Below are 23,482 nucleotides of genomic sequence, written 5' to 3'. Positions count from 1 at the left end.
TCAGAAGTGGGAGAAATAATCCGTATTGTCATGAAGTTTCAATAGGTTTCAGAAGTGGGAGAAATAATCCGGCTTTGATAGAGTAATCTCTATCCTTAAGGAATTTAAGCCTCAGAATTCCTCCAGAATTTTATAAAGCTTATGAAATTCAAGTTTCAGCAATTAACTTGAATTTCCCACTAGAACATTTATTTTGTAATGAGTATTTTGAGAAGAAGAGAAGAATAGTGTGGTTTGTGTGTTGAATTCGTTTTGGAGGAGATACCACATATTTATAATACGCTTTTCGTAACAGACATATCCTTTAGGAATAGGCACTTAATAACAGTCATAAACCAAAAATGTTTTAATTAATTCCAGACTTAACCACAATGTTTTAATCTTTGAAAAATTTTCTTCTCTTTGAAAAAGTAACTTTCTTCTCTCAGGAAAATAAAATTTCCTTTTCTCTCTAAAATTCATTCTCTCATGTACTCCCATCGGCACTAACTATTCAACATCTGCATAAATTCAAACTTCAGAAACTATCTTAAAGTTTTTCTTTTATAAGTTTGAACTCTAAAATATTAGGCTGAAATTCAAATTTTTACAAGTGAAATTTTAGCACACTAATGCTGTTGAAGAGGCATTTTGGACGGGAGAGTTGGATGTCGCTTGACAAGAAAAGGACGAGAAGCCCTGAGACAACCATGCATGACCCAAAAATAAAAATAAAAAAAATGCATGACTTCTTTCTAGGGCTGTTCACGGTTTTGGTTAAAACCAAAATCAAACCGAAAATTTAACCAAATCGAATAAAAAAACCGATATTTGGTTTGGTTTGGTTTTAAATTTTAAAAACCGATAATATTTGGTTTGATTATGGTTATATTAAAAAATAACCGAATAAATAACCGAACCAAACCGATAACTTATATACATAAATTTTATAATTATTTATATGTATAATATTAGTTTTTCATAAATAATTATAAATATTTTATATCTTTTAATCATTAATTTGATTTTTGGTCTACTTATTTCACATGATTGTTTAAGGCCCGTGTTTTTAAGAATATGTCCAAACCCATGTCTTTAAGTCTTTTAACTCTTTAAGTGTTAAGTGTAAACCTACTAACAGAAGCTCGCGTTAGCGTCTAATGTCTTTAACTTAAATTTTTAGCCTGTCAGCCATTTGATTTTAGGTTGTTTCTTCTTTTTTTTCCCGAATTTATACCTTTCTTTTTTCTTGTCTGAATGAGTCCTAAACTTCTAATATTTTTCATATGAAAAGAACAGAGATTGTAGATTTGGAGGTTCCTATAGAAGATACTTCAGTAACATCAGCATTTGCTGCAACTCAAGCACATGGTAATGCCCTAATACTTCTTCCGTGGGTAATCCTCCTAAAAGGCAGAAAAGAACAACTCTTTGTAGTCGAGACCCTAGCCCTGGGGATAATGATAGAAAAACATCTGAAGTTTGGGATCATTACACAAAGTGTTTTTAATAAAATGGGAGAATTGAGGACAAAATGCAAGTATTGCCCAATGTTTGGGATCATTACACAAAATTTTTTTATTTCATATATTTTCATTTTAATTTTAGGTAGTCTTTATGTTTAATTAATATGTATGTTTGTAACAACAACTAAAAGCTCCTATGCTCTACTTTATTTCGAGGTATGTGTATTAAGATGACAAAAATGGTGCAGCCACTACTTAGTTAGTTTTTAGCTCTATATGTAATAGTTTAACAACTTTGGGTAACTTAAGTATGACACTATCACTAATAGTGAAAATATTTCTATGATGTATGTTCCACCTTAAACGATAAATAAAAATTATCGTTTGAACAAAAAAAAGACATGTCTTTTTCAACTTTTTAATGTTTTACTGATAAGTCTCATGGCTGCTAATCATAAATTGAAAAATCCAACCAAACCGAACCAAACCGACAATAACCAAACCGGTGGTTATTATTTTATTTGGTTTGGTTATGATTTTAGACATTTAAAAACCGACTAAATTGGTTTGGTTGTGGTTTTAATCAATAACCGACCCAAACCGAACCATGAACACCCCTACTTCTTTCCACATGGAAACACTCCATGAGTTCCTTTTTTACTTTAGTAATACACTGGCAGCCATGGACGGAGCTAGGGTACTGCAAGGAGGTTCATTCAGATCCCTTTTTATGTATATATTGTAAATATTGAAAATAATGTATATATAGTAGATGTTGAATTCACTTGATTTCTTCATATGCTTACTTTTTTATCTTTTTAATTCACTTAGTGAAAATTCTAACTTTGTCACTGATAGTGATAGCTAGTGACTAGGTCAACTTTATTTTCCTTCATCGGGTGTCTAATTGGAATAACTTATTTACAACTTATCTAGTTTTTTTAACCTGATATATATATATATATATATATAACAAATTTAGTGACATAAACTGTAAGAGGAAGAACACAATGAGCCTGTTTGGATGGGCTTATGCCTATAAGCTGCAAACAGCTTATAAGCTAAAAAAAATAAGTTGGGTAGTCTAACTTATTTTTTTTGGCTTATAAGCTGTTTTCAGCTTATAAGCTGCTTTAGAAAAGCTAAGTTAAATGGACCCAATTATTTTTTTGAGCTTATTTTAAGCACAAAATGACTTTAAGCTGACCAACCAAACATTCAAAGAAGCTGAAAACAGCTTATAAGCAACTTATAAGTCAATCCAAACGGGCTCAATATAACTGGAAGTGCCCAAACATCTTTGAGGACACCATTTTGAGTTGTCAAAAATGAGCACTAGGATAGTATTCTAAAGTTTTTACTTTGTAAAAAATGAAACTTCACGACAATATCCAATAATTCGAGTTTCTACAAATAAAACCCTAGTAATGTTATCTTAAAGTTCGAGAAGGAGAAGGTATGTCATTTCATATAAATTAGGCTATCAAATTTTTATTTTAGCGCCTCAACTAAGACCTGTTCCTAATAAACACTCCAACTTCATTTAAAGTGTACCTGTTGAACACTATTTGCTAACATGGCATAATACTATGTGTTTTGCACACCTTTTCCGAGCGTGGGAGCTCTTTCTTCTCTCTTTTCTTTCCTGCGTGGGAGGTCATAAGACCCCTCTCCTCCTTTAAATGCAACCGGCGATAGGAAAAATGCACCGGTGATCTCTTTCTTAATCTTTTCGGCTAGCACCTTCTCCTCATTCTTATTATTTTACATAGCAGAAATTCAGTGGCTCTGTAAGTCCTTAGTCCAATTGGATATTTCCAATTGAACACTGAAAAACTTACCACTCATTTCTCCCATTTTTCTGAAAAAAGTTCATAGATGAAACCATGTTTGAGCATTAGCATTCTAAGTTTCTTTTTTTTATTTTATTTATTCATTAGTATTCTAAGTTATTCATTGCAAATTAGAAGGCATAAAGAAAACCCAGAAGTGGACATTAGTCCTCAAAGCTACACATAAAGAAAAATTAAATCTCTTCATTATTTGGTAAATTTGTTGGGGAAAAGAAGATGATGGGAAAGGGAAGATCAGGGAGGCGAGGGGTAGCTATGGTGGGGGTGGATTGTTTAGAGGTGAGGAGCTAAAATGGAAAGTTGTTTTCTTTTTCTCTACTCATATTTTTTGGTCGACTATACTAAAAATCCACGTGCCTTTTTGTCATTAGTTACATCACCGCGTTTGAAGTGCACGCACCATGTTATTTTTAGCAACTAGTCCTGAGGTGTTCAATAGATACACTTTAAATGAAGTTGGCGTGTTTAATAGGAACAAGTTCTAGTTGAGGTGCTAAAATGAAAATTTCACAGTTTATTAAGTAATATACTTAGGGATTTTTACACAGTAAATAGCACGGTTAGCCACTTTTTACCTTGGAATTTCAAATTCTACATGTGAAATGCATGTCCCAAAATTTCAATTTCACCTATGAATTTTGAAACTCCATGACAATCACTATTTCTCATTATAAGGGCGAAAAGGAGCTCCTCTGTGAAATTTACCGGATTTTACCCTATATAGCACCTCAAATAAGGTCAACAAAAAATAGCCTCATTCTTTTCTAAATTACCCGGTTTCGACATCTAAAGGCTTGAAATCTTTTTTAGCTGGTTAGCTTTACCTCCTCTCTTCCACTCCAAAACCATATCTTTGTTTCTTCCCTTAAGCTTCATAATAATTGAATAGAATCAAATTTCAACCAGCCTATATCTCTCCTCTTCCTTTCTCAACAATAGTAAATTCCTTAAATAACTTGAAAAAAGTTCATACAATACAATACAAGAGAATCACAGAATTAAGCATGACCCTTGACACATATGTCTTGATTAGGTTTTTCATGCTTTTTGAGGAACTAATTTATTGGCAAAAGTAATAACAACAACAACATGCCCAGTGTAATCCCACAAGTGTGGTCTGGGCAAAACAAAGTTCCAGTATAACATTCCAAAATTCAAACAAAGGAACTTAAGCTGAAGGCACACCATTGTAAGGATCAGCAAATGTTGCAACATTGCCCGGCCTTGAAAATACAATCTACAAAGTAGAAGCACCACTTGAGATGTTTTACTCCAACTGCTTAACTTTTTAAGTAAAGTAGTTCACATAATTCAACATGGTACAAATATTTTGAGTTTCAACGCTACACTTCACAAAGGAAGGAAAAAAAACTTTTCGAAGAACATGAAGCGGCATGTTAGAAAAATACACAAGTGAATAAAACTAATACACAAGTGAATAAAACTTTGTACCATCTATAATAACTGAATTAGACTTTTAGATGAGGTCGTTGACATAATTCAACATTGCTTTTATGTTTTACCTAACCTTTTTTTCTTTACAACTACCTTGATCTACTCCTCCTGTATTACCACTTGGCCCAACAATCATATTGACATTATTTTCATTCTCTGCTACCTACAAGTATCACTAAGCACCATCCACGTACCCCCACCTCCTGCTTTCCACAAAGATTGTATGTCATCTATATTTATTTTTTGAATATTAGTAAGACTATGTCATCAACATTTATGTCCAAATTAACAAACAAAGGAAATTTAATGACTTAAGAAGTGGTTTTGCCCTATAAGATATGTTCAAAAAATTATCACCATACCTGATAATCTCCAAATGTGCGCGTTTTGAATCCAGCAGCACAATAGTCAAAGTAGTACTCCCATGTCCTGATGAACTTGTCATCGAATCCCAAAGCACGAATTTGGCTAGTGACATAGTTATCAATTGTCAAGTATCAGCATTTAGAACTGATCAAGCTATAAATGATTCATGAAAGGAAACGGCTTTAACTCAGTGGAGAAGGCTGAGGACTTATTTTGGTTTTGTTACCTTTTGTTTTTCAGGAAGTTTTTTCGCCAACATCTCAGCGTCTGATGGTAATGAATTCCTATCTCTTCCAGGTGCACTACACTGCATTATATCATTTATCAAATTCTTTCAGAGAAATTCTTTTGGAAGATTGACATGCACGCTAGTGCAAAATCACAAAATATACTCTTTGTTACCATAATCTGGATGCAGCAGCCATGCCTGATATTATTCGACTTAGTGCAGGCAAGCATCCACCTGGGAATATATACTCTCTCATGAAGTCTGTGCTCTTCCTGTGACTATCATACCTCTCGTCTGGTATTGAAAAGAACTAAGGAAAGCCAATGCTTGTGAGTAACAGCACAAAAGAAACAAAGTCGACAGAACAGTGAAGGTCTAAAAGTGAACAAAGTAGACTGTGTTGAGGGTTCACTTTAATTCATTACCTGCAAAACTAGAAGCCCATCTTCTGCCAATGCAGATTCACAACAAGTAAAGAATTCCTCTATGTAATCATGACCGACATGTTCTATCATCCCACTGAAAATGATAATTAGTGCAATTGTAAAACTGGTTCGACATGTAGTGAGTAATACAATATATCAAGATGTAGATGGGTAAAAGCTCACACTGATATAATCCTGTCATATTTGTCCTTATTTGGCATTTGACGATAGTCACATAGGAGAAAGGTAATTCGATCCTGTGAAAATATTTCATTGAACTGAATATTAATAGATGATCCTTAAAATTGATCAGATTTGGCTTGCAAGTGCTAAGCAGATCATGTTTTCATGTTAATTTTATAAAGACAAATGTGGGAATTCCATAACGAAGCGTTGGTTAATTTTGCATCATAGCTTCTCTGGCCTGGCTTGTTCAGGAGCTCTTACAGTGCAGAAAGCAAGAACATGGATAAAGGTTTAGTTCATGAAGTGGAATTTCATTTTCATTTTCATTTTCCTCAGCTTATAGCAATCATATTCATGCAATGAGAAATATTGTAAGGCGATTATATTGTCTTAGTGGGTAAGTTTCATTCTTTGTTGTGTCCGTCCATAGAGGAAAATTTGCTGAGTATAATATTTCCGTCTCAGATTTTTCCAAACTTCAGTTTTGAACTGGTCAATGCACATCTTCACTTCTCCAGTTACAGAAGAAATGTCAGTCATCTAGACAAATGACAATGAAATTCCAAACTCAAAAATTTTGAGCTTCCAAAGACATTGTAATTAAGTACTATACCTGAAGGCCTTCTTGCTCAACTCTCAACTGTGCATACTGCAGTTGCTGCTCGGAGAGAGTTATACCAGTATATTTGCATCCTGTTTGCTTAACAACTTCCACAGCAAAACTTCCCCAACCACATCCAATCTCTAAAATGTGATGTTTCTTGCTAATTTTTGCCTAGATAGAACAGACACAGAATCAAATAATGCCTGAAATTTATGTAGTAACGTTGACGATTTTTACTTATTTGATGAATTGCCTTTCTAATGAGAACATAAATCTTCCTCAGCTGTGCATCTTTTAGGTCTTCGTCCTCACTCTGGCAAAATTATGAAAGAAAGCTAGATAACCATGGAATGAGATTAAAGAACAAGAAATGTAGCTTAACATACAAAGAAAAAAGTGGGAAGCATTTAAAAGTTTGAGAGCTAACCTTGAAAATTGCACATGAGTATGTCAATGTCTCATCCAGAAATAGTGAGAAGAGTTCATTACTCTGGGAAAAAGAAAGTACGGGAAGAAGGAAGTGATATGTGCAGGACTGAGTATTTCAATTTCACTAGTGATCTTTGACATCCCCGACATTGGGTGATATAATAAGCAAATTGATTAATTACCAGGTCATAATGACGAGAGATATTGCGACGAGCCTGAGTCAGGGTGTTTTGATTTGAAACATATCCAACGAAATACATTGGTTCTAGCAATGGTGTCCACCAGCCTCTAGAACAACGCAAAGTGATGAAGAACTTTAACATATAAACAGAAGTTTATGTTTCTTGATTTCGGGTCAGTATGATACCGTTTACTGCCGGACCTTTTAACAGATGCTTTCAAATCTCTATTGGCAACATATATCTGCAAAAGAATTCAGGAAGCTAAGTACCAACAAAAAGCTATTCACAAAGATATCGAGTCATTCCTCACCATGAAAAGATTAAGAAGACCTTCATTCTTATCAACTAAAGAGATATCCCCATGAATAAAAGCATCAGCAATGCCTAGGTCAGCTCGAGTTGCAACCTGTAAGAGATGTCACAGAATTTATCTATATTAGGGAACTCCTAAAAAAAATTGGGATTATTTTTTGATCACTTGTAGGGGCAATAGAAAATTTCGATTTACTTTCCAGTAAAACTGTGTACTATGAACTCTAAGAGAAACTTTGAGACAGCATTTCCTCTCTGTTCCTTGGAAGGTGTAAATTGTGCCTCCTTCTTCTAACAAGCTGTTTATCGAAACATATAAAGTTACTATCCACATATATTTCATTATCGGGAAAAGAAAACTCAAAAATCTCCGAGTAATATTCCAACATTTTTAGCATGAATAATTAAGACAATTCTGAAGCTATGTATAATTGAAGGAAAAACATAAAAAAAAAAGCACATTCACACATGATTTGTTTTGCATCATGATTTTGACTAGTATATGAGTTTTAAGCCAAAGAGATTGGAATAGAAGTGCACAGTATCAATAAAATAGTCGTTCTGCGTCTTGCTACCATTCAACTAGCAAGATCACAAATGGAATAAACAAGTTGTTAGTCACTCACATTATGTATCCTGTTTGGGACTAAGTAATACAAGGTGAAACTACCATCACTCACATTATGCATCCTGTTTGAATGAAACTTTTGAGAAATCTAGTAACGAGGAGGCGTGCTCCAGTTTCAGGCCAGGTTGGTACCATGTGCTTAGGGTTGTCCAGAATACGACAATTCCTTCTAAGCATGCCATCTGCAGCAGTCACACCCGCCTGACGAGGAGTAAATATAAACAATCATCTATATGAGATAGAAGGGACAACAAAAGCTAGAACCCAACTTGTTTTCAGGGTAAGGTGACACTTCCAAGTCAAAATCTGTTGAGTTTGTTATTAGCAGATGTAGTACTACCTTTAGTCCATCCTCATGGAAGCCATAGCCTGAAAGTATTGCAACAAATATACATCAAATAGCAGTGAATAAACAAAGACACTAGGCTATTGTGCTGGCATCAAGTTGAAATGGAAAGAAAGCAAAAAAGTAAATGAAGCTCTCTCTGCAAAGACAGCTTTGCAGCTAGTTTAGTCCCCTCAATATCTATTGCCCAGGACTCTGGATAAAAAGAGATTCATACCTTGATATGCCCCACAAAACCATATTCCTCTCTTCCCTTGGATTTGATGTAGCTCACATGAAGCTTTTGATGCAGCAACTGAGGGGGCTGGGTGACTTGTTGTCCACTTAAGCAACGTATGCTCTGGTGTGTGAGGAGGATCAAGGGTTACGAGATAAGGCAGCTTTGAGTCGCCAAGATTCTGTAAATTTAGAGAGCTCATAAATTAAGAACATTTTACTTTTTATGGAAGGTGTTAGATCACTGCATTGCATATCACACCTGGATTATATTGAGCCAATATGTCGCACATCCTCTATCATTTGTGATTCGAAGAAAGTTACAAGCACTCCATGTTTCTGGGTTGCGAGGCAGGAATGTCTTGTCGCAATGAAGGAAAATATCACTGTCGTAGAGGAAAAGAAAATGATTTTGCATTTCTACTAATATAGAAGCATGAGTTGGGGGTGGTTTCGTCGTCCACCTCCAACTCATGTTAAAAAAATAAAAATAAAAATAAAAATAAAAAGTGGATCCCATATTAAAAAAAAAAGCGAACCCCAGATTAAAAAAATACGTGCACCTCATATTAAAAAATCAAACAATATTCATGTAATTCAAAGTATCCTCATTAAGTCAATAATGGTGGATTCATTGTCACATGCGTATCAACCCACTAGTGGGAGCAAATGAAATTATTGTACAGCAAAAAATGTGAACCCCATATTATTGCTTTTCTTCAAAAGGTTAAGTAGCCAAACCATACAATTTCCTTTCTTTTCTTCTATTAGCCTGAGATTTAATCTAGATATTTAACTGTTGTATTTGCTATTCCGCCATGTCATTTATTTATTATGTTTACTAAAATAAATATACTTAAAATATTTATATATTAAAATAAGATAGAATTTAATTACTTTTGCATTTTTATTCTTACTCTAATAAATGCGAAAGAGATTAATGTCGTAAAAGAAAAAATAATATTAAATGGAGATCAAATAATAAATAAGGTACATTAGTCAAATTATAATTCTAATTGACGTTTCCTTAAAAATAAACGTGCAAAAGACAACATAACAAGTAAAACGAGCTAAATCAAGAATATTCACCAAAAATTAAAAAATAGTAGTTCTTCGTTTAAATAAAAAATCAAATTTCTACTTTGTTTCATTTTAAACATGTAAAATTAATTTAATAATTTGAATTAGAATTATCCAAATCAAAATTTGATAAAAAAATAATAAGTATTGTTTAGGTCCAATCTACATACATTAACAATAGAATATTTTACACCTTTAAATTAATCGAATTAAAATTCAAAGTATCAACTGATGCTTAAATATTGCTATTGTTTTGTCTCAAAAAGAGGAAAATAGTTTTCTTTTAAACAAGTCCTCTCTTTTAAAAAGTATTAATAAATTTTTGCAAACTTTATATTCGAAGCAAACACTAATATAATAAAGTTTTGGATACGGAGCACAAACTACAATGTTACATTAATTGTGTTTTGAACATAGTGTGTGTGTGTGTGTGTATATATATATATATATATATATATATATATATATATATATATATATATATATATATATATATATGCATAAAAACAGTGCAAACATATGTATGTTTATTAGCAATATAAAATATATATATTATCACTACCCAAACACAGTTACATACACATAGATACAGTATAATCCAAAGTGTTAGGCCCGCATACGCCATCTAGTGTTACATAGAAAATCTTATTAAGACTACGGTCCAATCCACCAAACTTCTTTCCAACCAGGCAGCAAGATAAGTAGTGCCCATGGTCGTGGGTTGAACTTTAGAGGCGGAATTATTTACTATATTAATCTTGGCCTCCAGTACCATTTTCGTATTCGCTCAGAAATCTAGGAGGTTGTAGCTGTTAATTGACTAAAACTAGCCACCATCAAAACGTGCATTTTAACTGAACTTCACTAAATCACAAAATAAAGCTCCTCTGGTAAAAGAAAATACAAAAATATATAACATGGCTATACATTTATTACCTTTTCTTAGAGGACAGAACACATTAGTGATGTCAGTCTATGGATGAAATTCCAGTAAAGATAAAAGTAAAACTAAAGAGAAAAGAAAGGCTAGGTATTCAAATAAAGGAGACGAAAGTACCTATGGACATAATGGAAAGCACCCAGTATTCTTGTTTCATCGTAGGTTGCCTCTTTTCCTAACATCTTCAGTGTATCTGGAGCATGAGTAGCCATTATGCATCCATCAAATACTTCTTTGGCACCATTGTTGCAAGCTATGGTACAACCTGCAAGGGCTCTTTCATTTACAGTTAGAATCATGAGTAGTTTGTAGCTATGTGATGGTAAAACAATGCAGCTGATTGAAGCTCTTTCCTTTGATAAGAACCAAATTAACTTTATCTAGACCACTATCACTTCAGCAAATATCATAAAATGAATATAAGCTAAGAAACCCATGTTCTTATACAAATCAACAAGCTAGAAGCCAAGATAACTTAGTCAACATAATGGTTATTATCCACTAATGTCTCAAGTTAGCCTTCACCTCCCACCCCACAACAACCCCATGTTTTATACTTTTAATAAAATAGGAAAGATATGGTAGTAAAATAGAGGGATATTTTGATAAGGGAAATAGAGAGAATATGAATGTTGTATATTAGGAATCCTATCAAAGAAACAACATAGTGAAGACAGAAGGACCATTGGATATGTACCTAAGGTGTTGCCTAGTGGTCAATGAGGTACCGGTGGTGCAAATATTATGACCATTTTATGAATGCTGGTCAATTTTGGTTTTGCCTTTGCAAAGGACCATTTTAACCGCATAAAGTGATGGTTTTCAACAGATATAGGCCCATCTACTATTATGATGAAGTGTACAGCACAGCGAACTCATGCAAGAAGCCAAAAAAAACCAAGATAGACCTTCTTCATTTGTCGATACAAAATTTACTTCACAACCAGTTCTTATTTGGCAGCCTCTCGGCTCCAGCTCCTCCTTGACCTGCATTTGATGCCCCCATTAAATCAGTTTCAAGGATGATACATGCTTAACTCAACAAATAACGTAAGAAGGTGAAAAATGGTAATTGCTTGAAGTCCAAACAGGGAAATAGTAAAAACTTTGCAGTATCTATGAATAAAAAATCACCTTGTTTATATGCGATGGCCATTTTACATTGAGCAATTGAGAGAGACCAAAGAGCTGTAAAGAAAGAATTAAAAGCACCATCAGGCACAAGGGCAGTAAAATGAGATGGGTAAAGCATTAAAATTCAGTATCTTGCATGCAACATTAGATAAAAAGGGCAAAAAACCTGCAGAAGATGGTGGTCGTGGCAGAATGAAAGAATGTAATAAGCAGGAAAGCCCAATACTCCTGCTAAGGGACAGGTCCAGATTGAAGCGCATATTGGAATCTGTGGAACATAGTGTGTATTGCTTGAACAAAAAGGCCAATAGAAGTATCAAAATCAATAACAACGACAAACAGCAGTGTCACCAGATAAGTCTTCTGAAATAGCTCCGAATAGCCATGTGACTTAATAAATTGTCCTAATGTTTCATTGCGATCAATGTCAGGATTATTGTCAAGTGCTTCAAGGTAACTGCAATGCAGGAAAAAATTCAAGATGAAATAAACTTCATTAAAGATAAGGAAAGTGTACAAAACAGAACAATTTAATCTATTTCCATCAAATGCACGATATTCAAATGAACAGAGAAGACTTTGTGCTCTAAATTTCTAATGAGACCAGTATATCAACAAATTGCTCAAACAATAACAAATACTGATAATACATCACATATATAAAGATATTAGTACCTTTTGACATCCTGCTTGAATCTGATAATTTCTCTAATCATTTGACAAAAATATGGATTCAACAAATTCTTCCTCTGTGCAAACAAACTAGAGAATCCATTTCGGGTACCCCATTCGTAACCACGGCCTTGGTCTAAGCTCACTGAGAATGACATATCAGAGACCTCCATATCAAATCCAAGGCTCTCAAAAAATTCCATCATGTTTGGATAAGTTACCTGTCAAATACACCATTTCCAATTGAATGCCCAAAAGAAGGATATAAAGGGCGGAAATTGTTATGAGACAAATAGAATTAAAGCAATGATACGAAAAAGAAGAACACACAATTTTACGTGGAAACCCTCAAGGGGAAGAAAACCACGGTCGTCACCAACTCTTATTTCTCAATGAAAGATGTTTTTACAGGATTTATAATTATGCTGAAAAGCTATGTATATATAGGCTACGAAAGTCCCTAAACCCAGTCGAAATTGAATGTCCTCCAAGCTATTCTCCTAGTAGGAAATGGACCACTTTTCGGAAATTCACCGCAACACTCGCAGTGGCCTTCGGCCCCTTGCTTTGTGCTATAAAGCATGATTTTCCCACCTCATTCCCACCGAACCAATATTAGGATTTGCCCTGAATTTCCTACCATATTTGGACTCTACACCATAATTATGTTTTATTTCAAAAAGGTTTTCTTGGTGTAAAATCTTTTCTTGGTAGAAAAGGGCATCCACAATATAGTCGTTTAAAGAGTCTTGTTTAGGGGGAGATTTTTCTCTTAATAAATTTTATGCTTATTTATAATAGTTTTTCAATATGTAGGTCAATTGACCAAACTCATATCATATTATGAAATCCTTTTTTGTAGTTTTTCTTTGTCATCTGATTTATCGTGTTTAAGGTTTGCAATTATTAGCTTCCACATGACGCCCTATTATTTCGATCCCAACCAGTGGTATCAGAGCTAATGGTTCAACGAGGTTGAAGACATGTTCTAGGCAGCCAGTTCAAATCAAACTGCAACTGATTTCGCGATAATGAAGATTTCGTCCGGAGTACTACATGTGGAGATAAATTTCAACCATATTTTCAAGAGCCCTGCTGCTACATCTTTAAAAGTAAAGATAAAATATTTTTTAAACCATGTTTAACCCAATATTTTTAACCATGGCAAGCGGCAATGATGAAAGATTATGTGAAGAAGAAAGATGAAGATTATTTTGCCAGAAAATTCAGGCCAAGGGGAGATTTATTAGGGTTTACCCTGAATTTCCTACTGTATTTGGATTCTACACCATATTTGTGTTTTATTTCAAAAATGTTTTTTTGGTGTAAAATATTTTCTTGGTAGAAAGAGGCATCCACAATGTAGTCGTTTAAAGAGTCTTGTTAGGGGGAGATTTTTCTCTCAATAATATGTAGGTGAATTGACCAAACTCATATCATATTATTAAAATCTTTTTTATAGTTTTTCTTTGTCATCTGATTTATCGTGTTTAAGGTTTGCAATTATTAGCTTCCGCATGACGCCCTGTTATTTCGATCGCAACAACTAGCTCACTGGGAAAACGCATGGTGAGAAACAAAATCTCATTGAAACGCTGGGAAGCTTCCTAATTTTGTCGTGTGAAACACTACTATTTAGGTTTTCCCACCCACATTCAGTGGGAAATAGCTACTGAATATTATTCAGTGGGAAAATAGAGATTTTTTAGTAGTGTAGAAACTCAAAGTGATGGGATTTGCCTCAAAAACATTGCAGAAAGTGAAGTAAGACATGTCTATCTAGTTCTCTACTAACAAGAAATCATAATCGATTTTAGCATTGATCATATACCTTCATAGATTTCTTCTTTAGCACATCAATATGCATCAGACTGTAATGTACAGGCCAAAGTGCCATCATATAGTCAAGGTCCAACTTTTGGGCCTCGGCTCGGTTTTATTCAGTTAAGCTTTAACTCAAAAAGCATCTCGACAGTTGAATTCTGAACCCGCCTGTTATGTGTCCATGTTTTGCCATAACAATTTTGTCACAACAAGTTCCATAACAAATGCCATCAAGTTGCATACCTTGTTGCCTATCAAGTTGCAGATGTCAATCAATTTTGATTGGCGATTTATGGAAGCTATACTTATTAGAGTAATACGTAATAGAGTGGGTGTCAGAAAACACTCGTGCAACCCCTTTCTTTGGAGTGATGTTGTGAGTGATCTTTGTACTCACGTTAAATCTTTGCCTCTTATTATACTTGTTATTTTTTTAATTGACTGCTTGGTCTGATTAGGCACTATCATGGACGCCTAATCCTAACACCGCCCTTTATGGGTCTTCACTTTCCCCTCCCGTTCCATAGAGCATAGATTTATAAGTGGAACCTCACTAAAAAATTTAACATAAATTATATTTGTAACCCATAATTTTTAACATACAATAAGTTAAGTGCTAACAACCCATAATCTCTACTAACAATAAATCAAACTTGAGATTTAACACTGATCATATACCTTTTTAGCTTTGTTTTAAATCTCCTCCCATTTTTTCTATCTTTTTTCTTGTTTTTGATCTATATTGTTCTTAGGGTTAGATTTCATGTTGTTTTAGATTTTAATGGCAGAAGAGAAGGAGGAGGGAGAGAGCCAGCGGCAGTTCCATTTTTTCCGGCCAGCCAGGTTGGTCTTTTGAAAGGCCAAGGGTGAAAAACAAGGTGGTGTGTGGACGAGATGATGGCTGGAGAAAGAACGGGAAGGAGAACTGTGGGTGGCGGCGATGGTGGCAACAAATTTGGATGGTGGTGGCGTCGGCGGTCGTAAACGGTTGAACTCTGCCAGTCGCTGGTGGTCAGCTCCGGCTAGGAAGAGAAAAATATGAGTGCAGGAGAAGGGGGGGGGGGAGGGTGGGGTTCATTTTTGTATTAATTTTTTTAAGTTAAAATCCACGTATCATTATTTTATTGGTCATTTTGGCTTGTGAATTACACGCACCTGTATTGTTTGGCTGCATATTAACTTTGTGTCTAAATGACATAGTAAAAGAGGTCTTTGAGGGTTTAAATTGTACAAGTCTCGATTAAAGGATCTAAATGAAAATATGAAATATACGGACAAGTTGGAGGGTCTGTCGATGACTTCAGCTAACTTAGAAAACATTAAAGCATGAATCGTGGAGGTCATGCTCAGGCGCTTAATATATGAATACTTTGACGTTTATCAAACGCATAAATGAATTTAACGAATACTTATAATTAAACTGGTTTGCTCATCTTATAAGTCTACTCAAAACACTCTCGAACTAACCGTACTTACTCGATTGAAGACCATAAAACCAAGGTCAAGATCGATTCCATCAACGGTGACAGTCTTAGCATGTCCACCAAGATAATGTTCCTTCTCGTAAAGCACAACTTTGACACCAGCTTTTGCCAATTCATATGCACAAACCAGCCCACTTATCCCTGCTCCCACCACTGCTACTTTCATGTTTAAAACTGCATGCAATAACAATCAAGATTAGAAGAGGCAAAAGGACAGAAGATATTAGTCAGTAATTTTTTACTTCCCTACTTTTCAAGAACTGAATGAAACCTTGGAGCTGAGAGAGGTGGGCAGGGGTGGACTACTGTTTAAGTTACGGGTAAGTTACATGTTTGGTAGAACCGCGTAACTTTGGCCCAAACATTGTATTTATGTTAAAAATTCACTTAACATGTATAGATAATTTATTCAAAACCCAATAAGTAAAAAAGAATTGTGATCGACAATCATAAACTAACAAATTTTGAATTCGTGGAGAGGGAGCAACCTTTTGATACCAACTTGTTCAAAAGTTAAAAAAAAAAAAAACGATCGATCGACTTAAGAAAGTAAATCAATATCTCATTTTAAAAACACGTGGCGTTATATACTTTCACAAAACCTTTTTACATTCAATATAAAACTTCAATATATATACACTACAGAGAAGATTAGCATGACTCATACGCAAGAATGACACGCACAAATCTTTAGACAATGTGCATAGCCATATTGGAGTTGTTAGTGTTGAATATGGAGTGTTATAACGTACCTCAAGTATATTGTTGGAGTTTTAGAAGTGATAAGAGTAACTTAAGCAAGTAAACAATACTCGATCGACTTTGATTTATACCACTATATATATATATATATATATATATATATATATATATATCACTCATTAGATGTGATGGAAAACCCTTAGCAGATGGAAATTTGTATAATAGTGGGTCCATCTCCTAATAATAGGAACGTGCTAAATCATATCTGTGGACTATAGCACATGGAAATTTTTATAATAGTGGGTCCATCTCCTAATAATAGGAATGTGCTAAATAATATGGATGAGATCACCCAATGAGCGGCTAAGCATATATGTGGACTAAAGCCAATATTGATGGGAGGCCTTAAGCCTTAGATTTTGTTTAGAACTACTACTAATTATTGGTGTATCTGAAATTTATTTTTTCTAACGTTAGAGATGTAAATTTATTTTAACATTTTATAATCAATTTCTCCAATAATCTTCTTTGGGGTTGTATTATAGTTTTAACTTTTTAAACTTTTGAATAACCGGATTCATATTTCTGGTTGACATATTTAAATTATAATAAATGATTAAAATTTAATATATAATTATGAAATGAAAATATCAAAAATAAAAAATATGAGATAAAAGTAACACTTGAAAATAGAATGATCCAAGAAATTTATGACTTGATTGCTAAATATCTTTTGGTATATACTTCAGTAACTTTTCGCAATGCTTGAAACGTGAGTAAAAAATATAAAAGAGTACGCTATATTTTATCAATATAGTACTCTTAAATTATGATTTTTCAGAAAATAATATAACTTATCATATTTGAACTCGAAGAAGGCAAGAAAGAGAATATAGAAGTGCATAAATATTATGTCAGAGATAGACTCCTGCTTGACAAAAAGAGAGTGAATAATGTAAAAATATAATTTACTACTCTACATGCTTCTGTCAGGGGAAAAATGTTAGAAATGAAATAAAATAATTTCACTTATGTGATTATTTATTCACACGAAAAAGGTTTGGAAGAGTGATTCCTTTTTACCAATTTTTACACATAAAAAGTTTGGAAAAGTGATTCATATTTAACAAAATTTTACTCTACTTGTCACTTCAAATAGTCACACATCGAAAATTTATTTTTCCTTTTATATATAAAAAGATTTACTTTTCTACTTAAAAGTACTCATTATTCTTCATAAAAATTAATCTATTTAGCTTATTATTGGTAAAAAATGCCACACAACCCCCCCCCCCCCCCCCCCCCTCCTAAAAAAAATTGGAGGCCTAAAGCACAAGCTTTTGGTTCTTCACCCTAAAGTCGGTCTTGCAATCCCACAATCATAGCAACATATTATCTTGTTCATAATCATTGATAAGATCGATTTTTTCTCTCTTAGCAAGGTCTTGTCAATTTTTTTTTGAAACTTAATCATTGACAAAACCTTTTCACCACCAAAAGATGTGGTGCAGCGGATAAGGTTGTTCTTCCCTTAACTAGATGTCTCGAGTTCGAGCCCTGGATATGAAAAATCCTTGGTAGGGAGCGCTTCTTCTCGAATGGGGCCCTACGCGGCGCGAATCCCAATATAGTCGGGCTTCAATGCGGATAACGAACACCGGGTGGGGAAAAAAAAACTTTCCAGTAAAGCTAGCTTAAACGAAAAACATACTAAGAAACTTAATCATTGATAAGATTAATTCTGGAATATTTTTTCCACCTTATAATCCTGAAAGTGGGGAATAGTTCTTTGTCCAATCGGTAATTTTGATGAAATAAATCGGAGAGATAATCGGGAAATTTTTAAAATGATCAGGAAGCAAATATATGGAATATTAATTATCTATATAAATCATGGTTAAGACTTTTCTTTAGTCAATTAAATCTTAACCATTAATTTTAATTTATGTCATATGTACCGAATCCAAGCAAGAACTTGCGGAAAATGAGGAGAAGCCAGATCCAATCAATTGCATTCCCAGAACCTATGTTTGAGCAATTTCTCTATTCTCTATTTTCTTCTTGGAGCTACGGCTCATATATTGTCATAAATATAGACAATTCTTTCATTTAAACACTTAGACCCAATACGTAAGGTGATTTGGGTTTCAATTTTCCCTAGTTGGATTGTAACTGATGCTGCTTGATAAGTCGTGGATTTTAGGGCTTTTTACATTCACTACTTATACTTTTTGAGTAGTCTTTTCAAGTGTTTGGTCGTGTGTTTTCAGATTTTGTGAGTCGATGACAAAAGAGGGACAAAATGGAACAAAAAGAGTAAAAGAGCATAAAGTTGCGGCAAATATGCGGCACCGCAAGTTGGACTTGCGGCTGCATCTTTTGCCCAGAGAAATGACAGTGAGTTGAACAAAGATCCTCAACTTGCGATGAGAATGCGGTACTGCAACACGTGTTGCACTCTTTTCCTTAGTTCAATTTTGTCCCGAAGTGGGTTTTCCGACAAGGTTTTTAACGAGGCAACAAGTACAACGTGTTACCTTATGAAAACAAGGCAAAATACCCGAAAGCGGAAGGCCTACCCTTCGTTGGGGACTCAATAGTGTTTTCCCGATCATACTTCTCGGATAAACACTAGGGGACTATCATACCCACATCAAGGCTAAAATGAGTTCAGCTCACCGAAGCAAATGAAGAAACGAAGAAACAAAGCCTACTCCGGAATGGTCTTCGAAATTTATGCTTCTTATTTCTGTGTAAACCCGAACCTTCTGTGTTAGGTTTCAGTGTAAGGACCAAACGATCAAAACGAATCGTGTCCGGCTAATATTTGCTATGGCCAATACTCAATGAGTGAGGTAGCTCCGAACCTTGATTATTCCTTACGAAACAAACGTTTAAGGAAAATATCGTAACATACATTCGAAAAAAAGAATGAAGAAAACAACAGGCAAAAGGGAAATATGCATTTCATATATAAATCGAGGCGTTACACAAGTCAAAAACAAAAACAAAATGAAGGCTCGTGCAGGCCCTAGTCTACCCGGTATGGTTGGAAGCGTAGTTCTCAGAAACCGTTTGCTCGGAGTCTTCAGAGTCGGCATCAAGGGCTTTCTTGGCCCTGTCCTCGACTTCTTTGGCTTCGAGTATCCGGGCCTGGATGTCCCCCAACCCTCTTTCAACTTGTTCGAGGGTAGCCTGCCGGGATTTCCAGTGTTCATACTCGATCAAAATCGTAGAACGAGCCTCGGCAGCCTCCATATCTTTAAGAGACTCTTCTAGATCGGCCTCAGCTTTTTTCAATCTAGCCTCTAGCTCAGACTTCATTTCAAGAAGAGCGATTCAAACTTGATTGACCGATTCAAAATCGGTCTGAAGTAGATCATTGGCCATAGTAGCCTCCTCGAGCTTGCTCTTGAGCTCATCACTGACCCGAGCTCGAGTCTCGGCTTTCTCCTCTGCCACCCTCAGTTTCTCCTTGTCGGTGGCTCTCTCGGATTCAAGCTGGTGAAGTCTTTCTGCCACCTTCTCGGCATCAGCTTGGACCGAGTCAAGTTCACCCCGAAGTTGGGCAATAGTTTCCTCGAATTCACCAAGCCTCGTAGCAAAGTTGGCAGTGTCTCGACCAAGGTCGATGTTATCCGCTTCCAGGAGCCGATTCTTTTCAATCACATCGGCCAACTCGGCCTTTAAACGAAGGTTCTCAGCCTTTGCCACTTCAAGCTCAGATTGAAGGTTGAGAGGAACAATGGCCCGACTCAGTTGGTCTTTTTTCTCCCGTAGGAAGAGTTTGAACTTATCCGTCTCCCGGCCCTGAGCATCCAGCTGGGCCTTTAAGTCATCAACCTCGTGTTGGGCCCGAATAAAGTCTTCATTAATGAGCACAACACTCTGCAGAAGAAGAAGCAAACTAAGTTAGGAAATTGATTAACAAGAGTAGAGAATCGCACATTAATATTATGAAAAAGTGAGCATGAAGCTTACCCGGTTGCCTGCATGCATGCCCTCGTTTATAAGGCACTGCCAAGGAAGGCCGACCATTTTTTCCTTGTCCAAATATGAAATGAGAGGCCTTAGATAACTTGCAATCCCCACGGGACGGGATAAAAAACTACAGTCCTCGGGGACGGTGACCACGGCCGGCCTCGTCCTCCTCGGTTCTACACTTGGGACTGGGAAAATACCTACAAGGTTGGACCTCGCACCTGTTTCAGTGGACCGACTAGCCGCCCTCGTGGCCCGAGGAATGGGAAGATGGCCAAACCCAGCAGCTTTCCAGTTGCATGAGGGATATCTGAGAACATGTCATCGAGGTTATCGGACCTCGAAGCAGGAGCAGAAGGAGAGACCGGAATAGCTCCAGCAACCCCAGTAGTTGCAGGTACCTCGGATATGGTAGCTTGGTCAGTGCTGGACAATGGACCGGTAGCCATTATAACCTCATTGTCCGGGACTGATTCTGCCCTTCGATCAGCCTCGGTGTCTGAGGTCGGGCCAGATCTTCTAGGTCTCTTCACCAAAGGTGCTGCTTTGGGTGAGGCATCACCTGAAATGTCAATAAATTCAATGGACCTTAGAGGAATCGGAAAAGGAACATCGTATTCTCCACATGTGTTCGGGGTTGGAATGGCAGTTTCTTCCTCAGCAGTAGTTGAGGGCAGAATAGTAATTTTTCCTCGGGAATAGAGGCGAGAAAGGGACCCACACCAACTATTCAAAGAATAATATCGGGCTCAGATTCGTCCCTCAGGGTCCGAACATCACTCCTCGACCTTTTCTTTTGCTTCTGCCCCTTGTTTGAGGGTTTTCTTTTCCTCTTTTCGGCTGCGGCAATAAGCCGGGATGATCCCGCCGTATCAATGTCAGAACCCGGTGTGGCAGGCTCAGCCGTTGGTGCAGATTGTGGCTCCACAGAACCCTTGGGCAAGCCTGAATATCAAAAGAGTTATAAAAAGAAAAAGCAACATGGGAGGATGCGGTTGTCACACCCCATTTTTAACCCCGGAGAGTTAAAGTTAGAAGTACGACGTATTGAAGATTCCTGTTTTTTGTTTGTGTTAAGGAGTCGCCACCTAATTATTTATGGTGAATTAGGACACCTAAAGTTTATTAAAGTTATGTTTAAAGTTAACTCTGTTTAAGGTCTGCGAAACTTAAGATTCTAGGTAAGGGTTCAATTAGTCTAAAGGGAAGGTATTAGGCACCCTTTAAGACCCATTAACAATGGTTAACCGACCGGACTTAAAATTAATTAGGCTAAATGTAGATATAGTATTATAGAAAAAGGAAAGCAGTTTCTTAAGTATGGCTAAAGTTATAGATAGATATGTAAGAATGTTATTTAAAATAGAACTTGTAAAAAAAAATAATAATAATTTGTATATAAAAAAAAGGGGTATTTCTAATGTTGTTTTGAAATACGACTTATAAACGTTGTTAAGATTTTAAACGAAAGTAAAATAGTATTGTTTAGAATGATACTTGTGGAAGACATAATAATTATGCATAAAAGAGGAAAATGTTGAATGATATTTAAAGATATTGTTGAGGCTTTAAATAGAAATGGTAATGTTGTTCAAAATAAGATTTATAAAAGAGTAAGATGATTTTCTTATGAATAATAGTCTTTAAAGAGATAAACGCGACGAATGTGATCTTTTAAGTAAAAACGATATTCATATGAATATGGTGGAATGGAAATGCCTAGACTTATGTTCTTAAATATGATGAAAAGATTCATGAGTTCTTTCTATTTCTATCATTCATTACTTAGCTAATTTTAACTAAAATATGTATAATTGGGTAAATCTTGAAAACGTTTGTAAATATAATCGAATTCATATTATGTGTTAGTGACGTTCTAAGATTCCTAAGATGGTAAGAATGAAAAATGATACCCTTAACCCAAAATATGTAGGCATACTATTTGAAACGTAATTACTCAAAATATTATAAATACTATAAATAATTTAGAAAATGGAAGTGAATGTAATTTGTGAAACTAGCTACCCATTACTAAACTAAGTCCTACTAGCTTTACTATGGTTCATTTAATCTAGTGAGACAAAATAAAATGTTAGTCATACAAGGCAAATAAAATACACGACTATAAAAATGATGAAGGGAGTGAAGAGTGAATGGGTTAGGCCCATTTTTTCTTGGACTGCTGCTACAGTGGTCGGGCCTATTGGGTTTTAGCCCAGAATTTATGTTTTCTGTTTGTGCTGCAGGCTGGACTGCTACCATATTAAGCCGACTCGAGTAGAGTTGTGTTGGGCTTTTGGCCCAACGTCGAAATGCGTGGAAGATGAGGAATCGCTTGGACTCGCGGGCGATAGTCATGCATAAACATGAAAAGAAAAAAGATCAATACAATGATATAATACTTATAAAAGAAAGGCGAGTGAACAAAGTACAGCGACATTATCATTTAATTCATATCAACATGTAAGTCCAAAGAAGACATTGCAGATGTATATGTGACTAAGTGTATAGAGACGAAAACAATCTAATTCAATTTCCTACTAAACACGACCAATGACTGCAGTGAGGAGAGGTAGTTATTCAAGTCCAATTTTGTCTCTAAGAAGTGACATTTAATTCAGCAAACAGACAAAGAACAAACACAAACCCAAAAGGAATATAACATAGAAACATAAAGGAAACAGTTGGTGTTAATTTCAAATGTGCAGCTTGCTTAAGTTATCTAGGATCACAGGAAAGAACCAAAATGTTGAGTTGAGATTAAGCTAATGGCTCACCCTTTATCACATAAATTCAAAGGAATACCAAAAGTTGTCATGCTTCCTATATGCATTAAAATCTACATCCAACGACCTATTTGGACAACTTCTGTGAATTTTTGTCCCATCATACCTATCATTTTCTCGTAAAATATGCCAGCCTGGCATTCAATGAAGGTAGCAGTCATTTCTCTATCATTCATCGGAGGTTGAACCCTGGCCGCTTCTGA

General features: G+C 35.5%; 1 protein-coding gene across 2 annotated transcripts; it reads right to left on the bottom strand.

Moving 5' to 3' along the window:
- Positions 1-4,219: 4,219 nt before the first annotated feature.
- LOC132609450 (uncharacterized) lies at positions 4,220-15,979 on the bottom strand. 2 transcript variants are annotated; one of them, XM_060323427.1, is made up of 24 exons: positions 15,803-15,979; positions 12,506-12,723; positions 12,182-12,287; positions 11,997-12,098; positions 11,831-11,884; positions 11,605-11,683; positions 10,814-10,961; positions 8,939-9,062; positions 8,678-8,858; positions 8,455-8,483; positions 8,167-8,315; positions 7,683-7,785; positions 7,485-7,580; positions 7,360-7,415; positions 7,175-7,280; positions 6,991-7,053; positions 6,817-6,876; positions 6,573-6,734; positions 5,957-6,030; positions 5,774-5,867; positions 5,522-5,658; positions 5,346-5,426; positions 5,116-5,221; positions 4,220-4,535 (listed from the first exon to the last, which is right to left on the bottom strand). In XM_060323427.1, exons 1-24 carry the CDS (start codon positions 15,974-15,976, stop codon positions 4,467-4,469), a joined length of 2,571 nt encoding a protein of 856 aa, XP_060179410.1. In that variant the 5' UTR covers positions 15,977-15,979; the 3' UTR covers positions 4,220-4,466. The 2 variants fall into 2 exon arrangements, with proteins under 2 accessions (XP_060179410.1, XP_060179411.1); XM_060323428.1 differs by having other exon boundaries at positions 7,375-7,415.
- Between the last annotated feature and the right edge of the window lie 7,503 nt (positions 15,980-23,482).

This window comes from Lycium barbarum, chromosome 9 (genome assembly GCF_019175385.1).
Source record: "Lycium barbarum isolate Lr01 chromosome 9, ASM1917538v2, whole genome shotgun sequence".
Taxonomy (NCBI): Eukaryota; Viridiplantae; Streptophyta; class Magnoliopsida; order Solanales; family Solanaceae; genus Lycium; species Lycium barbarum.
This window is presented reverse-complemented; position numbering and strand designations above follow the sequence as displayed.